This window comes from Bubalus kerabau, chromosome 3 (genome assembly GCF_029407905.1).
Source record: "Bubalus kerabau isolate K-KA32 ecotype Philippines breed swamp buffalo chromosome 3, PCC_UOA_SB_1v2, whole genome shotgun sequence".
Classification (NCBI taxonomy): Eukaryota; Metazoa; Chordata; class Mammalia; order Artiodactyla; family Bovidae; genus Bubalus; species Bubalus kerabau.
Window position 1 is genome coordinate 45,930,462 of NC_073626.1, and position 24,322 is coordinate 45,954,783.

Sequence of the window (24,322 nt, forward strand, 5' to 3'; positions counted from 1 at the left end):
ACTTTAGAATTACGTCTAATGTCAAGTCAAATGACATCGGCTGGTCAACATTTGCCTAACTTTTTCTTAAAGGTGTTTTCTTGAGATTGTTCAAAATAATGCCTTGATTAGACAACCCTGTTCCAAATTGTTCTCCTCTAAATTAAATTAATCAACAATTCTCTGTCAGCCCATTGGAACTTTGTGTGCTGTCTTGGTAAATTCACAGCGGGACTGATGGGGAGCTGGTTTTCAGAAGACCATCGCTCCCTGAAAATTTAAACTCTACCACTTAGGACTTTTTTCTCTTTATGGTAGAAAAACAGGTTAGAAACTGTTAAAAACACAGTTAAAACAGGTTAGAAAACACAGAAACTTATTTCAATATTTCTCGACATATGTGCCATTAGTTATCAATCCTGCAAGGTTTGGAATAAAAGTGTCCTATCTGTGGTCAAATATATTTGTGAAATGGTGTATCTTTCTTCCAAAGAGTCACTTCATTGACATTTTTTTTTTACCCCATGTTTCCTGAAATCATGACATCATAGAACCTTTTCTCCTTTGCTTATAATGATGGTTAATATTCCACAGGATTTATATTCCACAGAACACACTTAATGAAGTGAAGTCACTCAGTCGTGTCCGACTCTTTGCGACCCCATGGACTGTAGCCTATCAGGCTCCTCCGTCCATGGATTTTCCAGGCAAGAGTACTGGAGTGGGTTGCCATTTCCTTCTCCAGGGGATCTTCCTGACCCAGAAATCTAACCCGGGTCTCCCACATTGAAGGCAGACGCTTTACCAGATGGTAAAGCGTAAAGGCACCAGGGAAGCCCACAGAACACACTTAGGAGATGCTAAAATATTGAAAGAAAAGTACTGGAGGGAGCAGAAATACATTCAGGGATAAAACAAAGGTTTCTAAGTGTCTCAGAAAGAAAATAATTATTATGATTGTAGGCAAAGTTGGCATGCAACTTTGGGAGTTAGTGATGGACTGGGAAGCCTGGCATGCTTCTGTCCATGGGGTTGCAAAGAATCAGATAGGACTGAGCGACTGAACTGAAAACTGAGGTCCTTTGAAACCAACAGAAGGAGCACAGTTGAGGTCTGTTGATAGGTACATGTAGGCAGTGCATTTAGTCACATTGCTGTGTTTCATATGCCCTGATGGACATGAGCTCTGCATGCTGTGTGCTTGGGTCTTATTTAGTCTGGCTTAAATGGTTATAGCAGAGGTACCCAGCTCACAGGCCTGTGAGAAGTCCATGAAATGATGAATAAGAAGTACTTTCCACACAGTTATAATAGATTGAGCATAATCTATTATGCTCATATAATAGTTGAGCATAACAGAAATGTTATTATATAATATGTAAATTTGCTCTTTCTTCCTTTCATTAACCTTGGGAGAATAGCAGATTTCTGAAACAGGTAAATTCTGTAAGAGCTAAATAATGAAAGGCTTCATTATTTAGAGCATTTTATTTCATAAATAGAGTGTTCTGGATTTATTGGCCTTGATGGACTTTATGTATTTCTGGTGAACCTGAAAATTCTACTCTTCTCCTAAATCAAATCAAATCAAATCATGTCAAGTCTAATCTAATCAAATGAACAGCTCTGTACCTGATTGTTTTTCAGTCAAGTTCAAGTGCATTGAATTTGAGAGATAACTTTAAGAGGCTTCCCTGAGTTATGTCCTATTATAAATATTGCAAATATTTTGAATAAAAGATACTGTTTTCAAATAGAGATGGGGAAAGTCAGAGTTCATTTCTCTACTTGGCTTAGTTAAAAAATATAATTTTAATAGCTTTGTTATTCATTCCCTGGAAGAACAATGAAGTTAACTAATTTATCACAAATAAGACTCACCTCTTAGGTGGAGCTATTTGGAAACTATTAAAATACTAATAAAGCTGGTATAACATTTAAAACCTGTAGCTAAGGAGTTCATATGCCACAACTCAGACCCGATGCAGCCAAATAAATAAACAATAATAAACATTTAAAGCCTGTAACTTTACTACATTATATGGTATCAGGTTGATGTATTTAAATATGTTCTAAATTTGGGGGATAACCTCATTGTTTACTAGTACGTCTTTTCTCAGACATTCAATATGCATGATATTAGTGTGTCTAAGTTGGCATCACCAACAAATAAAAAACGGCATCTTTTTCTTTTGCTTGTTGGAAGTTAAAGTAAAATAACATTTTATATATTATATAACTTTTAAAACCACTGATCATTGAGGTGAGAAAGAAAAAATTACTTCATTACCTGGATCATCATTATCTAGATAAAACATAGTATTTGATTGACTAAATCTGTTTCTCTAGGAGGAAGTTGCTTATTATTTTCTGAAATGTATTTTAGTGTGGGTAAATATTGAGCAATGAGGTACCTTTGGGAAATATCAGGGTGACTATTCCCAAGGTCTTTTTTACCTCTCATCATGTTGTTGTTTAGTCACCCAACTGTGTCCAGTTCTTTGTGACCCCATGAACTGCAAACATGCCAGACTTCACTGTCCTTCACACTCTCCCAGAGCTTGCTCAAATTCACATTCATTGAATAGGTGATGCCATCCAAACATCTCATCCTCTGTTGCCCCCTTCTCCTCCTGCCCTCAATCTTTCCCAGCATCAGGGTCTTTTCTAGTGAGTCAGCTCTTCACAACAGGAGCCGAAGTATTGGAGCTTCAGCTTCAGCATCGGTCCTTCCAATGAATATTCAGGGTTGATTTCCTTTAGGATTGACTGGTTTGATCTCCTTGTTGTCCAAGGGACTCTCAAGAGTCTTTTCTAGCACCACAGTTTGAAAACATCAATTCTTTGGCACTCAGCCTTCCTTATGGTTCAACTTTCCCATCCTTACATGACTACTGGAAAAACCACAGCTTTGACTATACAGCCCTTTGTCAGCAAAGTGATGTCTCTGCTTTTTAACAGGCTGTCTAGGTTTGTCACAGCTTACAGTAGGTGTCAGTGATGCGGCACCATGACAGGCAGATGTCGTGGTGGACTTTAAGTGTGCACTTCCCTTAGTTCATCCCAGCATCTCCTCCACTCTGTGGGTGAAGAACCAGGGGCAGAATTGGATGTCTCTGAAACAAGCGTTTTGAAATTCAAAGAGCATCAAGCATTTCCTTATGTTTCCTCCAGACTCTCTCTTTTCTTTCTTTCTGTCCTCAAAATAGAATCACAAACCCTTCAGCAAACTTGAGGAAACACGACACTGTCCTCACTCCTCATTCAGCTGAACTTGTGGCAGAATGAATGTGTTATCAGTCTGTTTCTGAGTTTTCAGTTTATTTTCTTTACTAGTCGAAGCCTGATGCGTAGCACTGTGATGTAATTGAATCAACATTGTGAGGCCGAATTGATCACCACAGGACATATCTTTGAGAGAGAAATGTGAAAATTTACTTTTTCCCTTTTTTGGGAACAAAAATTGGGGGCTGTTAAAAAGTAGATTCCTGAGGTGATTCCTGAGGTGTGCTGATAAAATAGATACCTGCTCTTTGGCTGTTGCCGAAATATGGCCTCTGTTCACTGGTGCTGAATAGAAACTCAGAGAGAGAGTTTTGTGTGAGACAGAGAAGAATAACTTTATTGCTTTGCCAGGCAAGAGGGCCACAGCGGGCTAGTGCCCTCAAGACTGTGTTTCTGACCTGGAGAGGGTAGTGAGTTTTATAGCAACGGGTCAAAGAGGGCATTGTGAGCTTGTGGACGTTCTTCTGACTGGTTGGTGGTGAGGCAAGTGGGAGTCCACATCATTAACCTTCTGGTTGGAAGCGGTCTGGGATCTAAGTCCTTGCAGGCAACATATAGTTAACTTCTCCCACCTGGTGGGGGTTTCAGTGTCTGCAAAACAGCTCAAAGGACATGACTTGAATATTTATCTAGAGTCCTTGAGGAATAACTAAAGAAGGCCTTGGACTTTGTTTAATGGCTAAGGTATTATTGTTTTGTCTTGCTTCACTGTTTTCCTTTCTATTTGCATTTTCTCATTCCTTTAATTAAACTCATTCTTTAATTAAAGTTTTCTAAAGACATGGAGAAGGAAATGGCAATCCATTCCAGTATTCTTGCCTGGAGAATCCCATGGACAGAGGAGCCTGGCGGGCTACAGTCTATGGGGTTGCAAAAGTTGCACATGACTGAGTGACTTTCACTTCACTTCTAAAGACAAAAGGCAGGTGGAGGACACGGGTGGGGGTCTGTTTCCAGATGATCTTGCAGGGTCCTTCTGGGTTACATGGACTCCCCAAATTAGAAACTATCTAGTCTATATGATCATTCTTCCCAAAGTGAGTTCCATGAAACACTAGTCCTCTGATCTACTTCACAGCAAAAATGATGTTAAATGAAATAGAGTAGAATATGTTGCATTGGGTCACGCATATTGAGAATCACAAACATTATTTTTGTTTCTTACAGCCTCTCAGCACTTAGGTAGTTTATAAAAAGTATTGCAGTGAGGACAACAAAGACTAATTTTTAAAGCCAGTGTTTCTTAGAACTGTTTGATTAATCAGCTGCTCCTCTTGCAATTATCTATTAAAATTTCTCAGAACTAGTGTTCTGAGAAAGTCATCTTAAGAGAGAGCAGTTCATCAATTTCCAGAGATACGTTTTCTTTATTATCACACCTCTGAAGCTGGGATGCTTCTTACATTTGACAATGTCCTGGGTTCAAGCCAAAAAAAAAAAAAGATAAAAGGATAAATGCTGCTGCTGCTGCTGCTAAGTCACTTCAGTCGTGTCCGACTCTGTGTGACCCCATAGACAGAAGCCCACCAGGCTCCCTCGTCCCTGGGATTCTCCAGGCAAGAACACTGGAGTGGGTTGCCATTTCCTTCTCCAATGCATGAAAGTGAAAAGTGAAAGTGAAGTCGCTCAGTCGTGTCTAACTCTTAGCGACCCCATGGACTGCAGCCTACCAGGCTCTTCCGCCCATGGGATTTTCCAGGCAAGAGTACTGGAGTGGGGTGCCATTGCCTTCTCTGAAAAGGATAAATAAAAAGGGGTAAAATTCCATGAGACAGAACTTAGTAATGTGGCCACACCTGGGAGCCAAGGGAGACCAGGAAATATAGTCATTTTTCTGAGCCTGCAGGTACTGAACTAAAATTGCTATCACTAAAACTTATAAATGGAAGGAAAGCCTACTCAAAGCAGGAGCCCTGAGGGACTAGCTCCACCTGTCATAGTGTGGTCACTGATTAATGATATTTACAAGAAACTAGTTCCGTATAAAAAAACAAAATTGGCCAAGTAACAAAGCAAAACTCTTTCAGATTTCAAGCATGAAAGCAAATATTATTGAAGATGAAAAATTCATTTTGCCATTATCACCTGGAAGTTAGCCCTTTCTTCTCTAATATTAAGTAGCTTAGAAGAAATTTCTTGGTATGCACGGCCACTGAACTTGGTCAGAAGAGAATAATATTTTCTGTTGACTTCTTCTGATTCTTGGGTCACTCATTATCCACATTTAAGTGGGAATAAGTGCAACTAGGAGATGAAGGGGTGATTCACCGAGTGGATACTGTGCAAATATGGGCTCTTAGTAACACTGTCTAGAACGTCCAGAATTTGATTAGTTAGTTCTCAATCTGCTCTGTGACTGGGTGTCCATTACTTTTAGAGATTTTGATTCTATTAAATGCAACAATTCTTGTAAAATATTCTCCAGCATTCACCAATGCTTTTAATTCTTACATTTTTTTACAGGATATTTAATCTCTAATCAAAATTGAAATATTAAGGTGGGAGACTGTTCAAGTTTGACTAATCTTAATCTGAAAACAGAATGTGGCTGAAATTTTTCAACATTACAATGAAAGTAAAATGCCATCTGTAATAGTGTAAAACTTTTTAAAATTAAATTTTTGCATCTTTAGGTCACTGTCATTTTGGAATTTCTGTCTCTGTCAGCTGATCCTCTTGAGTTTTTTGCTTTATTAAGTTATCCTTTGACCAAGGGAAAAAAAATCATTTAATGAAGTCAGACTTCATTACCAACTACTAAAAGCTGTTATTCTGTGGTGTTTACTTTTCTTTATTAGCTCTTGAAAACATTCTTACTTTATAGAGAAATGCAATAATCATGGAGTAATGAGATGTAAAATTTGCCCTGTGTTTATTATATCAGATTGTCTGGTGTCATAAAGTAAATAAAATTTCAAGGTAATATGTGCTTCTTGGGTCTCAAGTCTTAAGGGTTTATTTTAAAGAAAAGCAATATTAAATAATTGGTAAAAAGTCTTGTAAGATCTGACAGGTGAGCTTCATGAATTGATCTGACTTAGTGATAGATACTGTAAATATGTTTTAATAAATATGGTATTTTGCCTGTTGTTTATCACCTTTTCTTATGGAGAAGGATTATTCATTAATATACTTTTATTTTTAAACAGTAAATCATAAAAAAAAAATAAATGCTATTATTATAAGAATGTGCCTGGGGGAGGAAATGATGTTCTTAAAGTTATGCAGTCTATCAGATAGATGTGTATTTCCTCATTATTATCAGGTATTTACTGCATACCTCCCATGTACAAAGTTCTCTGGCCAACTTTGGAGCTGCTGCTGCTGCTAAGTTGCTCCAGTTGTGTCCGACTCTGTGAGACCCCATAGACGGAAGCCCACCAGGCTCCCCTGTCCCTGGGATTCTCCAGGCAAGAACACTGGAGTGGGTTGCCATTGCCTTCTCCAATGCAGGAAAGTGAAAAGTGAAAGTGAAGTCGCTCAGTCGTGTCCGACTCTTTGCGACCCCATGGACTGCAGCCCACCAGGCTCCTCCGTCCATGGGATTTTCCAGGCAAGGTACTGCAGTGGGGTGCCATTGCCTTCTCCCAACTTTGGAAAGTGGATGTCGAATTCTGAATAGCTCAACCCTGCAAAAATGTGTTATACCTTTATTACTTCCACAGAGCAGGAGGGAAATAGCCCAGCTCCATTATTAAATTAGAATTCTAAAGTGATAAATTGCAATAACAATGATAATCTAGCTATTTTTCTGGAACATGGGGCAGCTTAATATCATAACTCCTAAAAGCACACTGATTAACCAATAATGAAAGTATGAGTAATGTAGAAGGTAGGTGTATTTCTGTCCCAGGTAGAAAGACTTTGAGTTCATGTCTATGTCTCTGAAACTATGTACTCAGAGAAGCAAATTTATTCTGCTTCAACTCCAAGATTCTGCTGTGTGGCCAATCTGATGACATAAGAATCTAAAACCACCCAGATTTCTAGGATTTCTAGGCACTGCTCTTCGAGTTTTCATGCAGACACTCTACCACAATCTACTTGAGAATTTGACACTTTTATCCCATCACCTAAATAGCAGCATGTAAGGAAATGCAGGATATTCAAGATAACAAAAAACAGTGGCCAAAATTATTGCATTATATAGTAACTGAGAAAACACATTCTACGTATTCTTTCAATTTTGTACTATGTTATGATTCCCCACATTGAATTGCTATTTTTAAACATAGAGTGAAATAGATGTGTTACATAAATAATACATTTAAGAAATGTCATTCAGAACAGTTGAATGTACAAAATAAAAAAACATTATAACAGGGCATGGGGATTTCTTATAATGGTTATTGGGATAAATTGGAAAAACTCTCATATATTTGCTTCTTTTTCTTCTTTAGGCTTCTTCAACTGAAACTACTGATCTTCCAGAATTCTTTATTGCATCTTACAAATGGCCTGGATGGACCCATGGCCCTTTGGATCAAAAAAATTGTGCTGCATCCTGGGCTTTTTCCACTGCAAGTAATAAAGTCATTTTAATTACTTACTTACAAATTCTCCCTTTTACTCTAGACACTGGGATAGTACTTAAAAGGGTTTTTAATTTAGAACATCTAAATATTATCACTTGGTCAATAAAATAAAATCTTACTTTAACCAGAGAAAGCAGCCTGAAGATTAAATAAAAACCCATTTTTACTCTGAAATTGGTCTTTATCATCACAGACTAATTTTAAATAGAGAGTAGATCAAAAGAGTAACAGAGAAAAGTTGCCAAAATGTGTTTGTTCTTTGAGAGTTAAGGCCAGATCATAAGAAGAGTATAAGATTCCTCTTTACCCATAGTACTATCTGCAATCCTAATATGTATGTTATACATATATATTGTATGTATAAAATAATTCTTATATTCTTTTCTCTTGATTAGATCTGCAGAAATATATTTAATTATGAAATTAATATATTTGATGTAGATACTTCAGAACTAAGTGATAATGGATTAAATGGGCTTTATTTCATTTAATTAATTAATTTATTTATTTTTAAATTTTATTTTATTTTTAAACTTTACAAATTGTATTAGTTTTGCCAAATATCAAAATGAATCCGCCACAGGTATATATGTGTTCCCCATCCTGAACCCTCCTCCCTCCTCCTTCCCCATACCATCCCTTTATTTCATTTTAGATAAAATCAGTTTTGTAGATTCTGACTCTACAGTGAAACAACTGATCTAACAAGAGTAGTTTCCAAATTACTTCAAAAGTGTAAGGAGGGACTTCCCTGGTGGCCCAGTTGTTAAGACTTTGCCTTCCAGTGAAGAGGGTGTGGATTTGATCATTAGTGGGAAAGCTAAGATCCAACATGTCTTGTGGCCAAAATACCAAAAAGTAAAACAGAAGCAATATTGTAAAAAATTCAATAAAGACTTAAAAAAAGTTCACTAAAAGCAGTGTGAGGGATAACACACCTCTATTACAGCAACTTCATACAGTTTCACAAGGCCAGTACATCAGTACTCAGGTTAATCCCAAGATTTGGTCTCCAAAGTATCCTCAAAATGTGTTGATTATATTACAACAATTAGACCTCACACAACATTGTCTACTCTCCAAGATCAGTTTCATAAAACTGTGCTCTAGGCTTAGAAATAATTCCAAGAGTCCTCAAAAACAGACCAAGTTCTGAATGCATCATGAAATAACTTCACAGGCTCTGAAGGGTGGCACTTCTTGGGACAGAGCAGTGCTGAGACTTTCTCTAAATACCATCACTTCATAGAATAAGCTAGTTTGTTCTAGAAAAGATGCATTTGGTTGAGCTCACCCTGGAGTGTCTCCATCTGTTACATCTGTGGTAATGCTTATTCCCCCAGCGTAAATATTCTCTGGCATGGGAATCTTTTTGAGCCTTGTTTCAAATGGATGGGGACAGATTTAATCAGATACATCATTTGCCATTTTATGTTTATGTGGCTAATGTATTACACCTCTTAAGGGATATATAATAATTTTACTTTAAGTTTAAGCTAGACCAGCATTTCTGAAGATGTCTTAGGAAAAATATTTGCTGTGAAATACTGAAAGTGACTTGCTAGGCTGATCTGGACTGTGTATTTTTGGGGTCCATTGATCACAGTCCCATAGACGGCCTCAGCACAGGGCCAAGTCCATCTGTCCCTCTGATGTCAGTTTTGTATCCTGCATATTCAATATAGCAGTAGTTACAATGAGAAAAGTTGTCTTTCAAAGAAGCTAAAAATTATAAAATGGGATAAAGAAGACAATTAAAAATATGCACACATGTAAAAATATAGTTATATAGCTAAATAAAATTTAAGCAAGATGTCAGAAGCTAAGAGGTGAAGGAGTTCCGAATGGTAGGGGTGATGCCTGCTGCAGAGCAAACTTGGAGACAGAATAAAATAAGCAGGAAAAATAGCAGTGTGAGTCTCAGAGGTAAAGCCCGGTGAAAGTTTTCATATAAAGAGTGGAAAACTATTTGTTGAACTGAGTCATTCTTAAATCTTCTGACCTTTTCTAAGTATTTCAAGAGAATTTGGATTACACCTTCACTGAGATTCAGGAATGTCTGTAATAAGAGCAACATGTTGAATATCATTAGAATTTAAAGCTCTTATTCTTTGCTTGGAATCTACAGATTCATGGGGCTGGAAGGGAAGGTAGAGGTCCCCATTTTCAAGCCTTTGCTTTTATAAAAGAGGCACAAACAAAAGAAGTGACCTGCCCAAAGTGAAAGGCAAGAAGTCCCAGAAGTGACCCCAGAGGCAGGTTTCTGACTCCTTCAGTATTGTTTGTGAAAGTCTTTTATGAACCAGAGAATGGTTACAGGAACACTTGATTCTGAGCCCTTGTACTGAAAGTCAAAGCATCAAGGAATTTCTATTTTCTTTTATGAAACAGGGAATTATTTTCTTGAGACTAAGAGAGATGGAGGTATAATGATTTTTGCTCCTGTGAAATGTATCCTAGCACAAAATACATGGGAATTGAGAAGCAAGTAGGAGGTTATAGATCCAGCACACACTGAGCATCTAAAATATGCCAGCAGTTATACTACAGAATTGTACATGTGCTGTAATTACGTTTTATAAATACATATACAGAAATACATAAGTAAAGGAATTATTTTTAAAGAATTTATTTCAGTGCTAGTTTAATAATGCTAAACTAGCACTGTGAGGGGTTCCAGTACACAGATAATTTTGATAAGTAAAAACTATAACTTCTGAGAAAAGTGGATAGGTAGAAGAAAGGTTATGAATGTGCTTCCTTTAATCAAAAGTGAGTCGGAGATTAAGAAGAAGACTATATCGGGTCTCCAACAACAACAAAAGCCTGTACCAAAATGTCACTGACTCCAATTTTCTTGTGATCTCCACACACATATTATCATGGTTGCATGATCAAAATGCTCACATATATAGTTTTCTGCTACTGGTTGATTAGTTTCCCCAGTCTATCATTCTATGAGGTCAGGATGATGACTCTTGATTTTGTTCATTGTTGCAATTTCTACTGCTCAGTCTTGTGCCTGCCACCTAGCAGGTGGTGAACAAATGTGTGCTGGGGAAAGGAACACATGTTAACAACAACCCTGCTAGGGGATTATTTAAACAAATGGAATGTTCAGTCACAAAGGGTAGACATACACATAAAACAAGGTGAATTCGACATCTACTGAGATTACGAACATGATCTTCAAGAGAATTATAAGCACGGAAGTGTGCTGTGTAGCTTTTTGATAATTTTTTAAATTGGAGTTTAATTGCTTTACAGTGTTTTGTTGATTTCTATTGTACCACAAAACGAATCAGCTGTATGTACACATGTATCGCCTCCCTCTTGAGCCATCCCCCCATCCCAGCCCTCTAGGTCATCACAGAGCAAGGAGCTGAGCTCTCTGTGTTGCACAGCATCTTTCCACAGTTATCTATTTCACTCATGGTAGTGTACATACGTTGATCCTAGTCTCTCAATTTGTCCAACTCTTTGATTCCCCAGACTGTATCTACAAGTCTGTTTTCTCTGTCTGCGTCTCTATTCCTGCCCTGCAAATAGGTTCATCTGAACTATCTTTCTAGATTCCATACATAAGTATTAATTAGTGATAATTTATAATGTAGATTCATGCTAGTCTCAGTTAGTTTTAAAACCAAAATTTAATTTATTCCACTATATCAGATTAACATGGATACATTTTCAATGAATATTTCTGTGATTAGCTTTTCTGATTGCCTCAGGTTAGTTACATTCATTATATAATGAATATATATATATTGTTCACTGTTGCAATTTCTACTGCTCAGTCTTGTGCCTGCCACCTAGCAGGTGGTGAACAAATGTGTGCTGGGGAATATATATATATTCATTATATATATTCACACACACATTTTAAGTACAGGTGATATAAATGTAAGCAAGATATGACTCTTGCTTGCAAGGTGTTTCACTTGACAGGTTTCTTAATAAAGAATTCAGAAGTATATAGAACATGAAAAGAATAAGGAACTAGAACAGACTTTGAAGACGGTAACATAATGAAGCAATGCCAAAACCGGACATAAACTACGACTGAAATTATGACATGGTTGAGTGTGTTGGGATATGCATCACATTTGGCCTTTAAGTTCCATTAAGTTTCAGAGACTAGTTTAATGATTCACACAAACAGGGCTATGCAAATTTTGGCAATATTATATGCCTTTTGAATACTAATTAATATTCTCTTTGAAGCAGGTGTGGCAGCTGACCGCATAGCAATTCAGTCCCAAGGTCGATACACCGCCAACCTATCCCCTCAGAATTTGATCTCTTGCTGTGCCAAGAAGCGCCATGGATGCAACAGCGGAAGTGTTGATAGGGCTTGGTGGTACCTGAGAAAACGTGGGTAAATAGCTCCCCAACATGTATCTCTAGGATTCTTAAGAGTGTTGCTTGGGTTAGAATAAGGGGAAAAAACATTTTGCATTTTCCCCAAACTCTACAAATATATATGCTGCATCTATATAAACACAGGAATTTCATTTAAATATAATCTCTGTTTGGTATCTACTGAAGTTATAAGCTATCAGAAACAATTGTTTGAAAAAATGTATACTTTTCTAGCTAAATTAATCGAGACAAGTAAGCATTGTCTTCTTGTGGTTCTGAGCCAAATGGTTGTAGAGTCCCGCAAGGGGGGTAGAGTTCATACTTATCTTTAGACTCTTAGTTCCCCAGGCAGATTAATAGGTAATGCCAGGGGGAAATTAGCCTAAGACCCAGAGGAATGATATAAAGACATGCTGTATAGTCGCCTCAACTCATCAACATCATTGTCACATTAATCCCATCTGATGAGACGATGCAGGTTGCATTTCTTTACTCTCATGTAGTCTGATACCCATGCAGCACCGTGTATCTAAGATCTACTTAAAAGCTGAGTTATTTGGCAAAGGAAATAGCAGCTGATAACTAATAGTTGGTGTATATGCTGCCCATGTGTTCTTTCCTCATCCACTGAGTGCTCTGGGTGTGCTATAAGAGACTGGGTGTTACGTATTTATAAAGTTCTTTAAAATGTGTATCTAATGCTTTGCTAATAAGATGGTGATTGGAATGGGCAACTTGGGCTATTACCTTCCTGATTTAATAGTGCTTGGTCAGCTCTGTTTGTATTATTTTACTATAATAAAAGTTAAAGCCCTTCAGGAGCTTAAAAATATAACAACATTGAAAACCAATTAAATCTCCTTGTATTAATCTGCTCAGGTTAACATACCAAAATACCATAAACTCTGGCCTAAACCACAGAGTTTTTATTTCTGGAAGCTAAGTTCACAATCAATGTACTCAAAGTCAAATCACTTTCTGGTGAGACCCCCGCTCTTGGCTTGCCGTCTTACTGAGTCCCCACTTGCAGAGAGAGACGTCTCTGTCTCTCAGGGTACTAATCTCAGCATGAGGATCCCCACCCTCATGACTTAATTTAAAGCTAATTATCTGTCTATACTGATATAATTATATATCTATATATATAGATGATATAGATAATCTGTATATAGAAAGATAAATCTATGGTTGAAAAGTAAAGCACACAAATGTTTGAAAAGTAGAGAAAATGAATGAATACAGAATAACTAAACTTACATGGAGCAGAAGTTTTGTAGGGAGATTTGAAAAGTTAGCATAAGGAAACATTTTCTGGAAAGAAAGTGCTAATTCATATATATATATATATATATATATATATATATATGAATTATATGCTTTCTTCTTTCTTAAAATTTTGTCCATAATCTTACCTTGTTCATGGATGATCTGATAATCATGGTTTGTTTCCAATCTAGTATATTGTTCAAGAATGTGAATATTTTCACTACTGGTTTAAATAAAGTTATATTACCACACACACAAAAAACTAATTATATTTCAAAGTTCCCACCTCTAAATGCCATTGCATTGGTGATTAGAGCTTAAATTCATGAATTTGGGGTGACACACCTCAATCCATAGTACTCATTATCCCCAAGTAATCCACTGGTACGTTTTGTCAAAGTGGCTTAGCTTTCATCATGCTCCTTACTCAGATTCTCTTACTTTTTTCACACTGTTGAATTTCCTTGAGGCAATCCTAGTACCATAATTCTATGGCCAGCTGAACATCAACTACCCATAAAATAAATTCACTGTTTTATTTTCCTTATTGTCTGCTTCTGTAGTCAATGAATTGTGTTAGATTTGGATCCAAATAATTTGTATTTTTCTTTGTTCAGTTTCAAAATCAGAAACCAAATTCTTTTATCATTTGTATAATGTATATATCTGATCACTTTCTACTTTATTAACTTCAATACTGTAGGAGTATATATAATTTCTCTTGAAGGATCATGAATTATAAGCACATAATAATTGAAGTCCTATGAGAAGGTATTTATAACAATAAAAACATATAATTTATCAGAATACTCCATCTGAATATGATAAAACCTGTTCTTTTTCATATTAAATTCGGCTTTTTTAACTTATCTATTTTTAATTGAAGGATAATTGCTTTACAGCATTGTGTTGGTTTCTGCCAAACATCAATATGAATCAGCCATAGGTATACACATGTCCCTTTTGAAACTCCCTCTTCTTTCCTCCCCATCTAGCTTGTTACAAAGCTCCAATTTGAGTTCCCTGAGTCATACAGCAAATTCCCTTTGGCTATCTATTTGGCTTTTTTTATATTATAGTTATAAATGAAGACTTAAGGAGCCCTTCCCCTATTAATATTACCACATATTTTATTAATCATTGCTTTTCATCTTCACAAAATTCTATTTGGTAGGTAAATGTCTTTATTAGAATGGATTTGAGCAAGATTTTAGAACCTAAAAAAATTGATACAAATAAGCTTATTTATAAAACAGAACAGACTCACAGGCTTAGATAAAAAATTTATGGTTACCAGAGGGCAAGGGTTAGAGGAAGGGATAGATTGGGAGTTTGGGATTGGCATGTACACACTGCTATATTTAAAATAAAATGCCTTGCCATGAAAAAAACTATAGCGAAGATATAGGAATGGGGCGGGGAAAGAGTTCATATGATTGAACGACTATGTTCAGTGTCATGAAACTTACATGTAAGTTGCCAGAATGATTTACAGATATGCAAATCAGTAAAATCATACAGAGATAGGTCATTACTGCATTTCCTAAGTATTGCCTTTACTTCTTTGCTTACTCCTTGTAGACTGGTATCCCATGCGTGCTATCCACTTTTCAAGGACCAAAATGCTACCAACAACGGCTGTGCCATGGCAAGTAGGTCTGATGGACGGGGAAAACGGCATGCCACCACGCCATGTCCCAACAGCATCGAGAAATCCAATAGGATCTACCAGTGTTCTCCTCCGTACAGGGTCTCTTCCAATGTAAGTCTGAATTGCAAGACTTCTTAGTGGTTAGCTTTCTCAAAAATATATACTACTGTTAATAAAACTATTTACAAACAAGTATATTCTAAAATAATACTATGCTTTCAGATATAATTTTTGATATTATTGAAGTGTTTATTAAGGACTTCCAATTTGGGTATAATTTTTGATCTTTGTAATATTATATATTACAATATTACAATATATTACAATATAATATTATATTATATAGCTGTGCAAATGATTGCCTTAAATTTTAAAATGTCCTTGGGAATAGAGTTTTATAATTATGTTTATTATATAACACACACACGTATATATGTGTATATAAAGTAAATGGTGGTTTAGTTGCTAAGTTGTGTCTGGCTCTTTTGCAACCCCATGGACTCTTCTGTGATCCTGCCAGGCTCATCTTTCCATGGGATTCTCTGTGCAAGAATACTGGAGTGGGTTGCCATTTCTTTCTCTAGGGGATTTCCCTGACCCAGGGATTGAATCTGCATTTCCTGCATTTCAGGTGGATTCTTTGCTGACTGAGCTACCAGGGAAGCCTATACACACATACATATATACATACTTGACAGATAAAAGCTAAAGCAAACCATTTTTCATGGACTTTTCTGTGGTATTAGCTTATTTTATTCATCCTTTGCCTTACTCCACAAAATACTTAAAATGGACATAGTCATGGTGGGAAAAAGATTCCCCTGGATTCCGGTTTGTCATGTTAAAATCCTGGGAGAATTTTACTCCATCTTATCAGTGCCACCTAGACATTCTCACTTTCAAACTGTTTGAAGCTTCAGTGATTTTCAGTTATCTGTAGAATACAGTTCAACATTCTTACCATGACACCAGGCCCTCTTTGCTTCTACTTAGCTGGATGATGATTCCTCTCACACCAGTGGTTATCTTCCATGTCAAGGAAGTAGGTCAAAACTTCATGACTTGGTTCTGATCTACTGCTTTTTGGACTCATGTCCAACAAACCTACCCATTCCTCACCTGCCCATAATGTTCCTCATAAATTGACAGCTGTCTGCTCCCCACATGCACCGGCCCTTTTTGCTTCTACTTAACTGGGTGATGATTCCTCTCACACCCAGTGGTTATCCCGCCAACTTCCATGTCAAGGAAGTAGGTCAAAACTTCACCTTCTCTGAGAAGTTTTCTTGACTTCTAGGCAGAATCAAAGTCCCTTTCTTGTTTGCATCCACAGTATTTGTGCTTGTCTCTATAATCAAGCTTAGTATATCATGATGAGTTATGTTAGTATTTCATAGTTATGTTACTTAGCAGTTAGTTATGTGATTGTCTGTCTACTCCACCAAAATGGAAATATCTGGAGGACTGGTGCAGGGTTAATATTTGTTTCTGTCCTAGTTTCTGGGATGTACTCTAATCAAAGTGCATATGTGAACGAGCTTCTTCATTCCTAAAAGTTGCATTACACGGTGGATTAAAACAGAGAAATATTTGTATGCCAAAACTGAGGAACCTCACAAAATAATCATCTGGGATCACTGTTGTGGTCCAAAGAATGGAGATGACACTACTTTCCACTGATAAAACAGTGTTTTATTTAATTTTTTCTTTTTGACCATAAAAATTATTATATTTTCTCTTTGTTCCAAATTTATTGCCAGTGGTAAGAGTCGATGAAATGTGTGTGTCTTGTCTTTAGCAACTTCACCAATGTGGAGATTCACATGCAAGTATTTAAAAGTATGATTAAGAGTAAATTGCAAGTTGTCAAGGCACTCTGGGTTCCATAATTCCTAAGCTGACTATACAGCCCCTAACATTACAGACCAAACAATAGGTGTAGTGTACTCTGACAACGATAATGGTGTTCATTGATATTTTTCCCTCCAGGAAACTGAGATCATGAGAGAAATCATGCAAAATGGACCAGTTCAAGGTAAGCTTGGGCTTCCCAGGTGGCACTCGTGGTAAAGAACCCACCTGTCAATCAGGAGATATAAGAGATACGGGTTTGATCCCTGGGTCGGGAAGATCCCCTGGAGGAGGGCATAACAATCCATTCCAGTATTCTTGCCTGGAGAATCCCATGGACAGAGGAGCCTTGGAAGGCTACAGTCCATGGCGTCGCAAAGAGTCAGACTTGATTGAAGTGGCTTAGCATGCACACAAGGTAAGCTTGGATGAAATATGATTGTGTCTTATTTATTCCTTTAATAAAAACTTTGCGTTTAACTCCTATATAAAGAGCTTAATAAATGATAGACATCTTTTGCTTTTAGATAATTCTTAAAGATTCAATGGTTGTAAAACCAACGTAATTATAGGAGATACACTCACCTAATAGCCTCATTAGCTCCTCTTGTACTTGAAGAAGACAGACTCATTCATAAATTGAATTGTTGAACAAATGTTATTGACACATTGGATGAAAGTCAGCTTAGTCTATACAAAGTGATCATGGACCCAAAAGACATTCAAACAGGAAATGCTGAGAGCTTGTTTCATTGTTTAGTTATATTTGGCTCATACATAGTGTTAAAAATCTTCTCACTTCAGCTTAAACGGATTAGATAATGGATTGTAAAAAATGAAGGTTTAGCAATAGAAACAAAGTAGACACTTCCCTTTTCCTATGAGCTCAAAAGAAATCAAATAAGCCAGGATGATTTTTGTGATTTATAAAATGCTTTCCATTTTGATCTATTTTGAAAATGTGTTATGGATAGTAAGCTAAAATCAATAAGGAAATCATATGCTAATTTATAAAATGTCCATTGATTTAATATGAAGATATTATATCTGATACACAGTTCCTCTGCTTATCTATTGGAATTTATTTTGCACCAATGGTATGAATAAAAATAAGTTCACAGTGTATATTTCCAGTATTAAATATTGCCTTGAAATGCTTGGGAGAACAAAACCAGTGAGGCCTAAAGTAGAAATTCAGGCTGCGAATACTGAAAAGTCCAAAAATATATTAATATTATCACTGCAGTGGAATTGATAAATAAAATAATTAGGTTAAACAAACCAAAATTAAATTGAAAACATTTTATGTATACCCATAGAACTATTGGTTATATGTATTTTTTGTGTTTCTGAATGCCGGCCTAATCAATATTGGTTCAACAGATAACAGGAACTACAGATTTTAAAATTGTGTTGGAAAGACTTTTATTGATCTTTATCAAGGCTTAACATTTATTGAGAAACCAAAGCTTATTCTGAACATGGCCTGAATTCAGTTTTTAAAATCCTGGGGCCATACACAAAACCTGAAATGAATAAAAAGAAATTTTTTTTTCTCCTTTTAGTTGTGTAATCTTTGAAGGCTAGAAAAACAGTAGGGAATTAATGTGTAATTTAAATATATCCTTCATTAACTAGAGTTTGTGTGACAAACTTGAAGGAAGCGAGGCATTTGAAGTCAAGGTTAAATTTGAAATTCCAATTTTGACATTTCCTACTTAAATGACTTTGGTCAAATTATCTAAACCTCTTTGAGTCTTTAAAATCATTATATTACTGTTTAAAGTTTCTCTCTCATTCTTTTAATCAGTTAAAAGAAATCTGCAGCATAATGATTGAAAATTGAGAATAGCTTATGTTTATTTAATGGTCAGATACTTAAGTATTCATGAATTTTACAGACTGAATCAAAAATAAAGAGGTAAAATTTGAAAATAATAAAGTTGAAGTTCAAATTATTCAGCATCATGGAACCAATGTTTGTTGAGAACTTTTCTCCTTCCAGGCTGAAGCAAGAGCAGAAGACAGAGCTCAGTATCCTACCCTTGTGTGTGGGTAGAGTGTAATAAGTTTGTGTGGTTTCCAGAAGTAAAATTGCATTATGGTAGCTTATGTAGTTGGATCATCAGGTCTGTTTGGTGTCAGAAACTCAAGGAGGAATCCATCTTCAAGTTAATTGTCATGGCATCTCATTCATGTTTCTTTAGTTGGGGAGGGTATTTTTCTGCGTTGAAGAGTACTTTTTATTTATGGTGCTTTGAATGCTAATGGGGTCAGTAGCTCTATGGAAGAGATTGCCAATAGCAATATTTTCACAGTTATAAATGCTGGTTGCCTCATCTTGCTGTAGATGCAACATGGCTGTCTGCGTGTTGTTGCCAGTGTTAAGGTACAACATTTTCCCCCTCTGCCTTACAAAAGAATGTAAAATGTGATAGATTGACGAATAAATGGTACTGTGTGCATTCTTCTAAAATCTGTAGAATTAAAAAGAAGTTTAGGTCCAGGAAAGAGGACAAAATGAAAGAGCTGAATAGAGTACAGTTATATAAATTCTTAACATCCTATGGAAAGGTGTGTTCAAGTAAATAAAGATTTAATCTCTTTTATGAGTATTTGGACACCATCAGAAAAGGCATGCAACATGAAAAAATGAAATAAAAAGTAGAAATCAAAAGTAATACTTGACTTTGGAGGAGAAGCTTCATTTTAGGATCTGTCAAACGTTAGTGGCTTTCTTTCTTATTTTATTTAAAATTCACATCAAACTAAAGACAAGCATTGTGCACAGTTGTCAAGGTATATGTAACTAGCCCAAATAAAAATGCTTTCAATTCATGTCTTCTAGAGGAGTTTAAAGTATCCACCATAAATTGCTCAAGCCTTTCAGTAAAACAGCCACAATACAGAAAAGAAAAAGAAATAATCTAGGTGAGGGAAGAAAGAAGAGTTTTATAAAATATAAGCTCTTCCTTTCTGAAGAGTATAAACTCTTCCTTTCTAAAGAATACACTATTGGCTTAGCTCCCCAGAGCTGGACGGATGCAATCTTCTCAGAGTATTCTTTTGCTAAGGGTTTACTTTTTATTTAAACTCACCAAGGAAACTTTTGTGTTTACTTCTAAGGAGGAAGGACAATTACTTTAAACCCTGTTTGTTAGGTTCACCCTTCACTGATAGCTTAATTGGAATTTTAAGGGACTGGTGGAGAAGCCCAAGGTTAATGGAGAAATAGTGATCACCAGTGTGTAGTGGGTTTCCTGCAAGGATTCAGCTCCTGATAATAGTGCTTCTGTTAATTAAAAAAGATCGAGTTCTAAATGTACAATGTGACTTTAAGTAATATGCTAAGTAGCTAAAAGTTACTTTTATAAGAGAACTAGAAAATGTTTCAATCAATTAAGTAGGAAAGAAAATTAAGCGGAACTGCAAAATTCCTTTTTAGATTCTACCCTTGGTAATTTACTTGTTGACTGTTCTGTAAGAATTTCTGAAGGTTTTTTTTTTTTTTTAAGATAATGATTTAAAATCATGTCATTTATCCTTTTGGGTTTTATTTTAGCTATAATGCAAGTTCATGAGGATTTCTTCAATTATAAGACAGGGATATATAGACACATTACCAGCACAAATGAAGACTCAGAAAAATATCGAAAGTTTCGGACACATGCAGTCAAACTCACTGGGTAAGGTGATTTCTCAAAAGTCTTCATTTAATACTTCTTGAAAATAAAATTGAAAATAGATTATGTAGTGCATTTAGGTGCCAGAATTCCCCTTGGTATGAGAGCTTCTCATACAAATTAAAAATTATAAAACCTTGACATTATTTAGTCATTATTTTAAAATCCAGTGAAAAATCAACTCATTATTTTAGGAAAGGTACCAAAGCATGTCTCTCACTTACTTGGGAATCCATCCTAAGAAACTGTTCTAAGGGCAAGGAAATAGATTATTGGAATTCTACATATGGGATGATCAAGGAAAGTGTGCAAAACCAAAGTGTGCTAGGATGTGGAGAGGTTTGGATGGAATTACAAATGGTAGAGATTAAGCAGGAAGACAGGGTAAGATCTCCTTTATTCAATGTAAAATTATTTGTTTAAATCTATGTGAGAATTGTGAAAACTTGTCTTGTTTTACTTTGTTTTTCCATTCTTAATTGTTCAGTGACTTTTCAGAAAGGCAAACAGAGTAAAAAATTCCTTTATACTGCTACTGGAACTGGGAATTCAGTGCCACTTGAATTCCATTTCCCTTCAGTTTGAAAGTCCTGTTTCTTCTAAATCTCTTTCCTATGTACGTTTCATTATCAATTTTTGTTTCCCCTAGTAATAGTCATGATTTGGAAAAATTTTTCCCACACACTGGGTGATTGAAATGATCTTTCTTATTATTCAGAGAACTCTGGAAATGGCAACCTTGATGTGGACCCTTTCTTGATTGATTAGAACTGATTCTTTATTATCTCTCTCCTGCCATGCTGATCATGTTTTCTTCATTCTACTCCTAAATTTGTTCATGCTGGGGTTGAACAATATGAATGTGTTTGTATTTAATCACTCTGCACTGTTTGTATATTTTCCATATTGAGTGTGTCAATTGAAATAATGTGTTCACTTTTATAAACTCCTAAAAGATTGGGACACTTAAAAATTTATCTCATATGTGTGACAATTAGCAAGGCTAATTCTTCTAGTGAGCAAATAACTTTTGGAGATTTTGTTTATTTTTCAGAAATATGTTAGGGCCCTTGGGCATTGTTAAATGCCCTGAAGCAGTAGATTTTTATTCATTTCTCTATTAGTAATTCCTGATTTGGTAATTACTGTATTCAGAAAATTAACGCATCAGTGAATTAGAGAGTAATCAAATAACCCAAGTAAGTTAATGTTCCTTATCAGAGAACTTAGTGTACTTCTATGAAATACCTTACAAATTTATTGCGTCAAATTCTATTTGCTATGAATTTGTCAAACACAAAGCTATCAGATTTAACTCACTTGTACTTAATGAATTTAAACTTCTATCAAATGCCCATCGCTGAGCAATAGAAGGAAGATTAATACATAGTTCTGTTCTTAAGGAGTTTAGGGAATAAAGTAGAGACATTCACAAGTGATTACAGTATAAGGTGATAAAAGTTGTGTATTTCCATATGCATGGCATTATATTATAGATATATATATTATATATTTACAGTAGGTAGATAGATAAACACTTAAATTTCTTTGCTCTTCATCATTTTATTTTATTTTTAACTGGAAGATTATCACTTTACAGTATTGTGGTGGTTTCTGTCACACAGCAGCATGAATCAGCCATAGGTATACATTTGTCCTCTCCCTCTTAAACCTCCCTCCCACCTTCCTCCCCATCCCACCCCTCCAGGCTGTCACAATTCACCTGCTTTGGGGTCCCTGCATCATATAGCAAATTCCCATATAGCAAATGGCTATCTGTTTTGCATATGGTGATGCACATGTTTTAATACTACTCTCTCCAACCCTCTTCCTCCCCCACTGTGACCCTAAATCTGTTCTTTATGTCTGTATCTCCTTTGCTGCCCTGCAAACAGGATCATCAGTTCCATCTTTCTAGATTCCATATATATGTGCTAATATACAGTATTTGTCTTTCTCTTTCTGACTTACTTCATTCTGTATAATAGGCTCTAGGTTCATCCACCTCATTAGAACTGTACCTTTGCATGGCTGAGTAGTTTCCATTGTATATATATACCATAGCTTTTTTATCCATTCATGTGTTGATGGACATCTAGGTTGCTTCCACATCCTAGCTATTGTAAACAGTGCTGCAATAAATATTGGGGTACATATGTCTTTTTCAGTTTTGGTTTCCTCAGGGTATATGTCTAGAAGTGGTATTGCTTGGTCAAATGGTGGTTTCATTCCTAGTTTGTTAAGGAATCTCCGTAGTGGCTGTATCCATTTATATTCCTATCAGCAATGCAAGGGAGTTCCCTAATCTCCACATCCTCTCCAGCAATTCTTGTTTGTAGATTTTTTCATGGTGGCCATTCTCACTGGTGTGAGCTGGTAGCTCATTGTAGATTTGATTTGCCTTTCTCTAATAATGAGCAGTGTTGAGCATCTTTTCGTGTGTTTAGTAGCCATTTGTACATTTTCTTTGAAAAAATGGATGCTTAGTGTTTCTGCCCTTTCTGATTGGGTAGTTTGTTTTTCTAGTATTGACCCACATGAGCAGCTTGTATATTTTAGAGTTAATCCTTTGCCAGCTGTTTCATTTGTTAGTATTTTGTCCCTTTCTGAGGGTTGTCTTTTCACCTTGCTTATAGTTTCCTTCATTGTGCAAAAGTTTTTAAGTGTAATTAGGTCCCATTTGTTTACTTTGCTTTTATTTCCATTATTCTAGGAGGTAGGTCATAGTCGATCTTGTTGTCATTTATGTCAAAGAGTGTTCTGCCTAAATTTTCCTCTAAGAGTTTTATATTTTTTAGTCTTTAATCCATTTTGAGTTTATTTTTATGTATGGTGTTATGAGGTGTTCTAATTTCATTCTTTCACATGTAGTTCCTCAACTTTCCCAGTACCAATTATTGAAGATACTGTCTTTTCTCCATTGTATATTCTTGCCTTCTTCATCAAAGATAAGGTCCCCATAGGGCATGGATTTATCTCCAGGATTTCTGTCTTGTTCCATTGGTCTATATTTCTTTTTTTATGACAGTACCATACTGTCTTGATGACTGTCACTTTGTAATATAGTCTGATGTCAGGCAGATTGATTTCTCCAGCTCCAATCTTTCTCAAGATTGCTTTGGCTATTTGGGATGTTTTGTGTTTCCATGCAAATTGTAAAATTATTTGTTCTAATTCTGTGAAAAACATCATTGATAGTTTGATAAGAATTGCCTATCAATTCTTTGGCACTCGGTCTTCTTTATGGTCCAACTCTCACATCAGTATATGACTAGTAGAAAAACCATATCTTTGACTATACAGATCTTTGTTGGCAACCTGAATGTCTGTGCTTTGTCTCTTTAAGTAGGTTTATTCCTAAGTGTTTTATTCTTTTTGCTGTAATGGTGAATGTGATTGTTTCCTCAATTTCTCCTTCTGATATTTCATTGTTAGTGTATAGGACTGCAAGTGATTTCTGTGTATTAACTTTGCATCCTTTGACTTTGCTATTTTCATTGATTAGTGTTAGTAATTTTCTGGTGACATCTTTAGAGTTTTCTTTGTAAAGAATCATGTCATCTGCAAACAGTGAGAGTTTTACTTCTTTTCCAATCTGGGTTCCTTTTATTTCTTTTTCTTCTCTGATTGCTGTGGCTAAGACTGCCAAAACTATGTTAACTAAGAGTAGCAAGAGTGGGTATCCTGGTCTTGTTCTTGATTTTAGAGGA

At 35.9% G+C, this 24,322-nt stretch overlaps 1 protein-coding gene across 1 annotated transcript in view; it reads left to right on the forward strand.

Annotated features, from left to right (window-relative positions):
• TINAG (tubulointerstitial nephritis antigen) overlaps positions 1-24,322 on the forward strand; it is a 105,605-nt gene that overhangs the window by 30,197 nt on the left and 51,086 nt on the right. Inside the window, exons 5-9 of the mRNA XM_055571775.1 lie at positions 7,665-7,788; positions 12,027-12,177; positions 15,009-15,189; positions 17,068-17,113; positions 20,492-20,615. Of these exons, the coding sequence (XP_055427750.1) occupies positions 7,665-7,788; positions 12,027-12,177; positions 15,009-15,189; positions 17,068-17,113; positions 20,492-20,615 (626 nt within the window). The remainder of the gene's footprint in view (positions 1-7,664; positions 7,789-12,026; positions 12,178-15,008; positions 15,190-17,067; positions 17,114-20,491; positions 20,616-24,322) is intronic.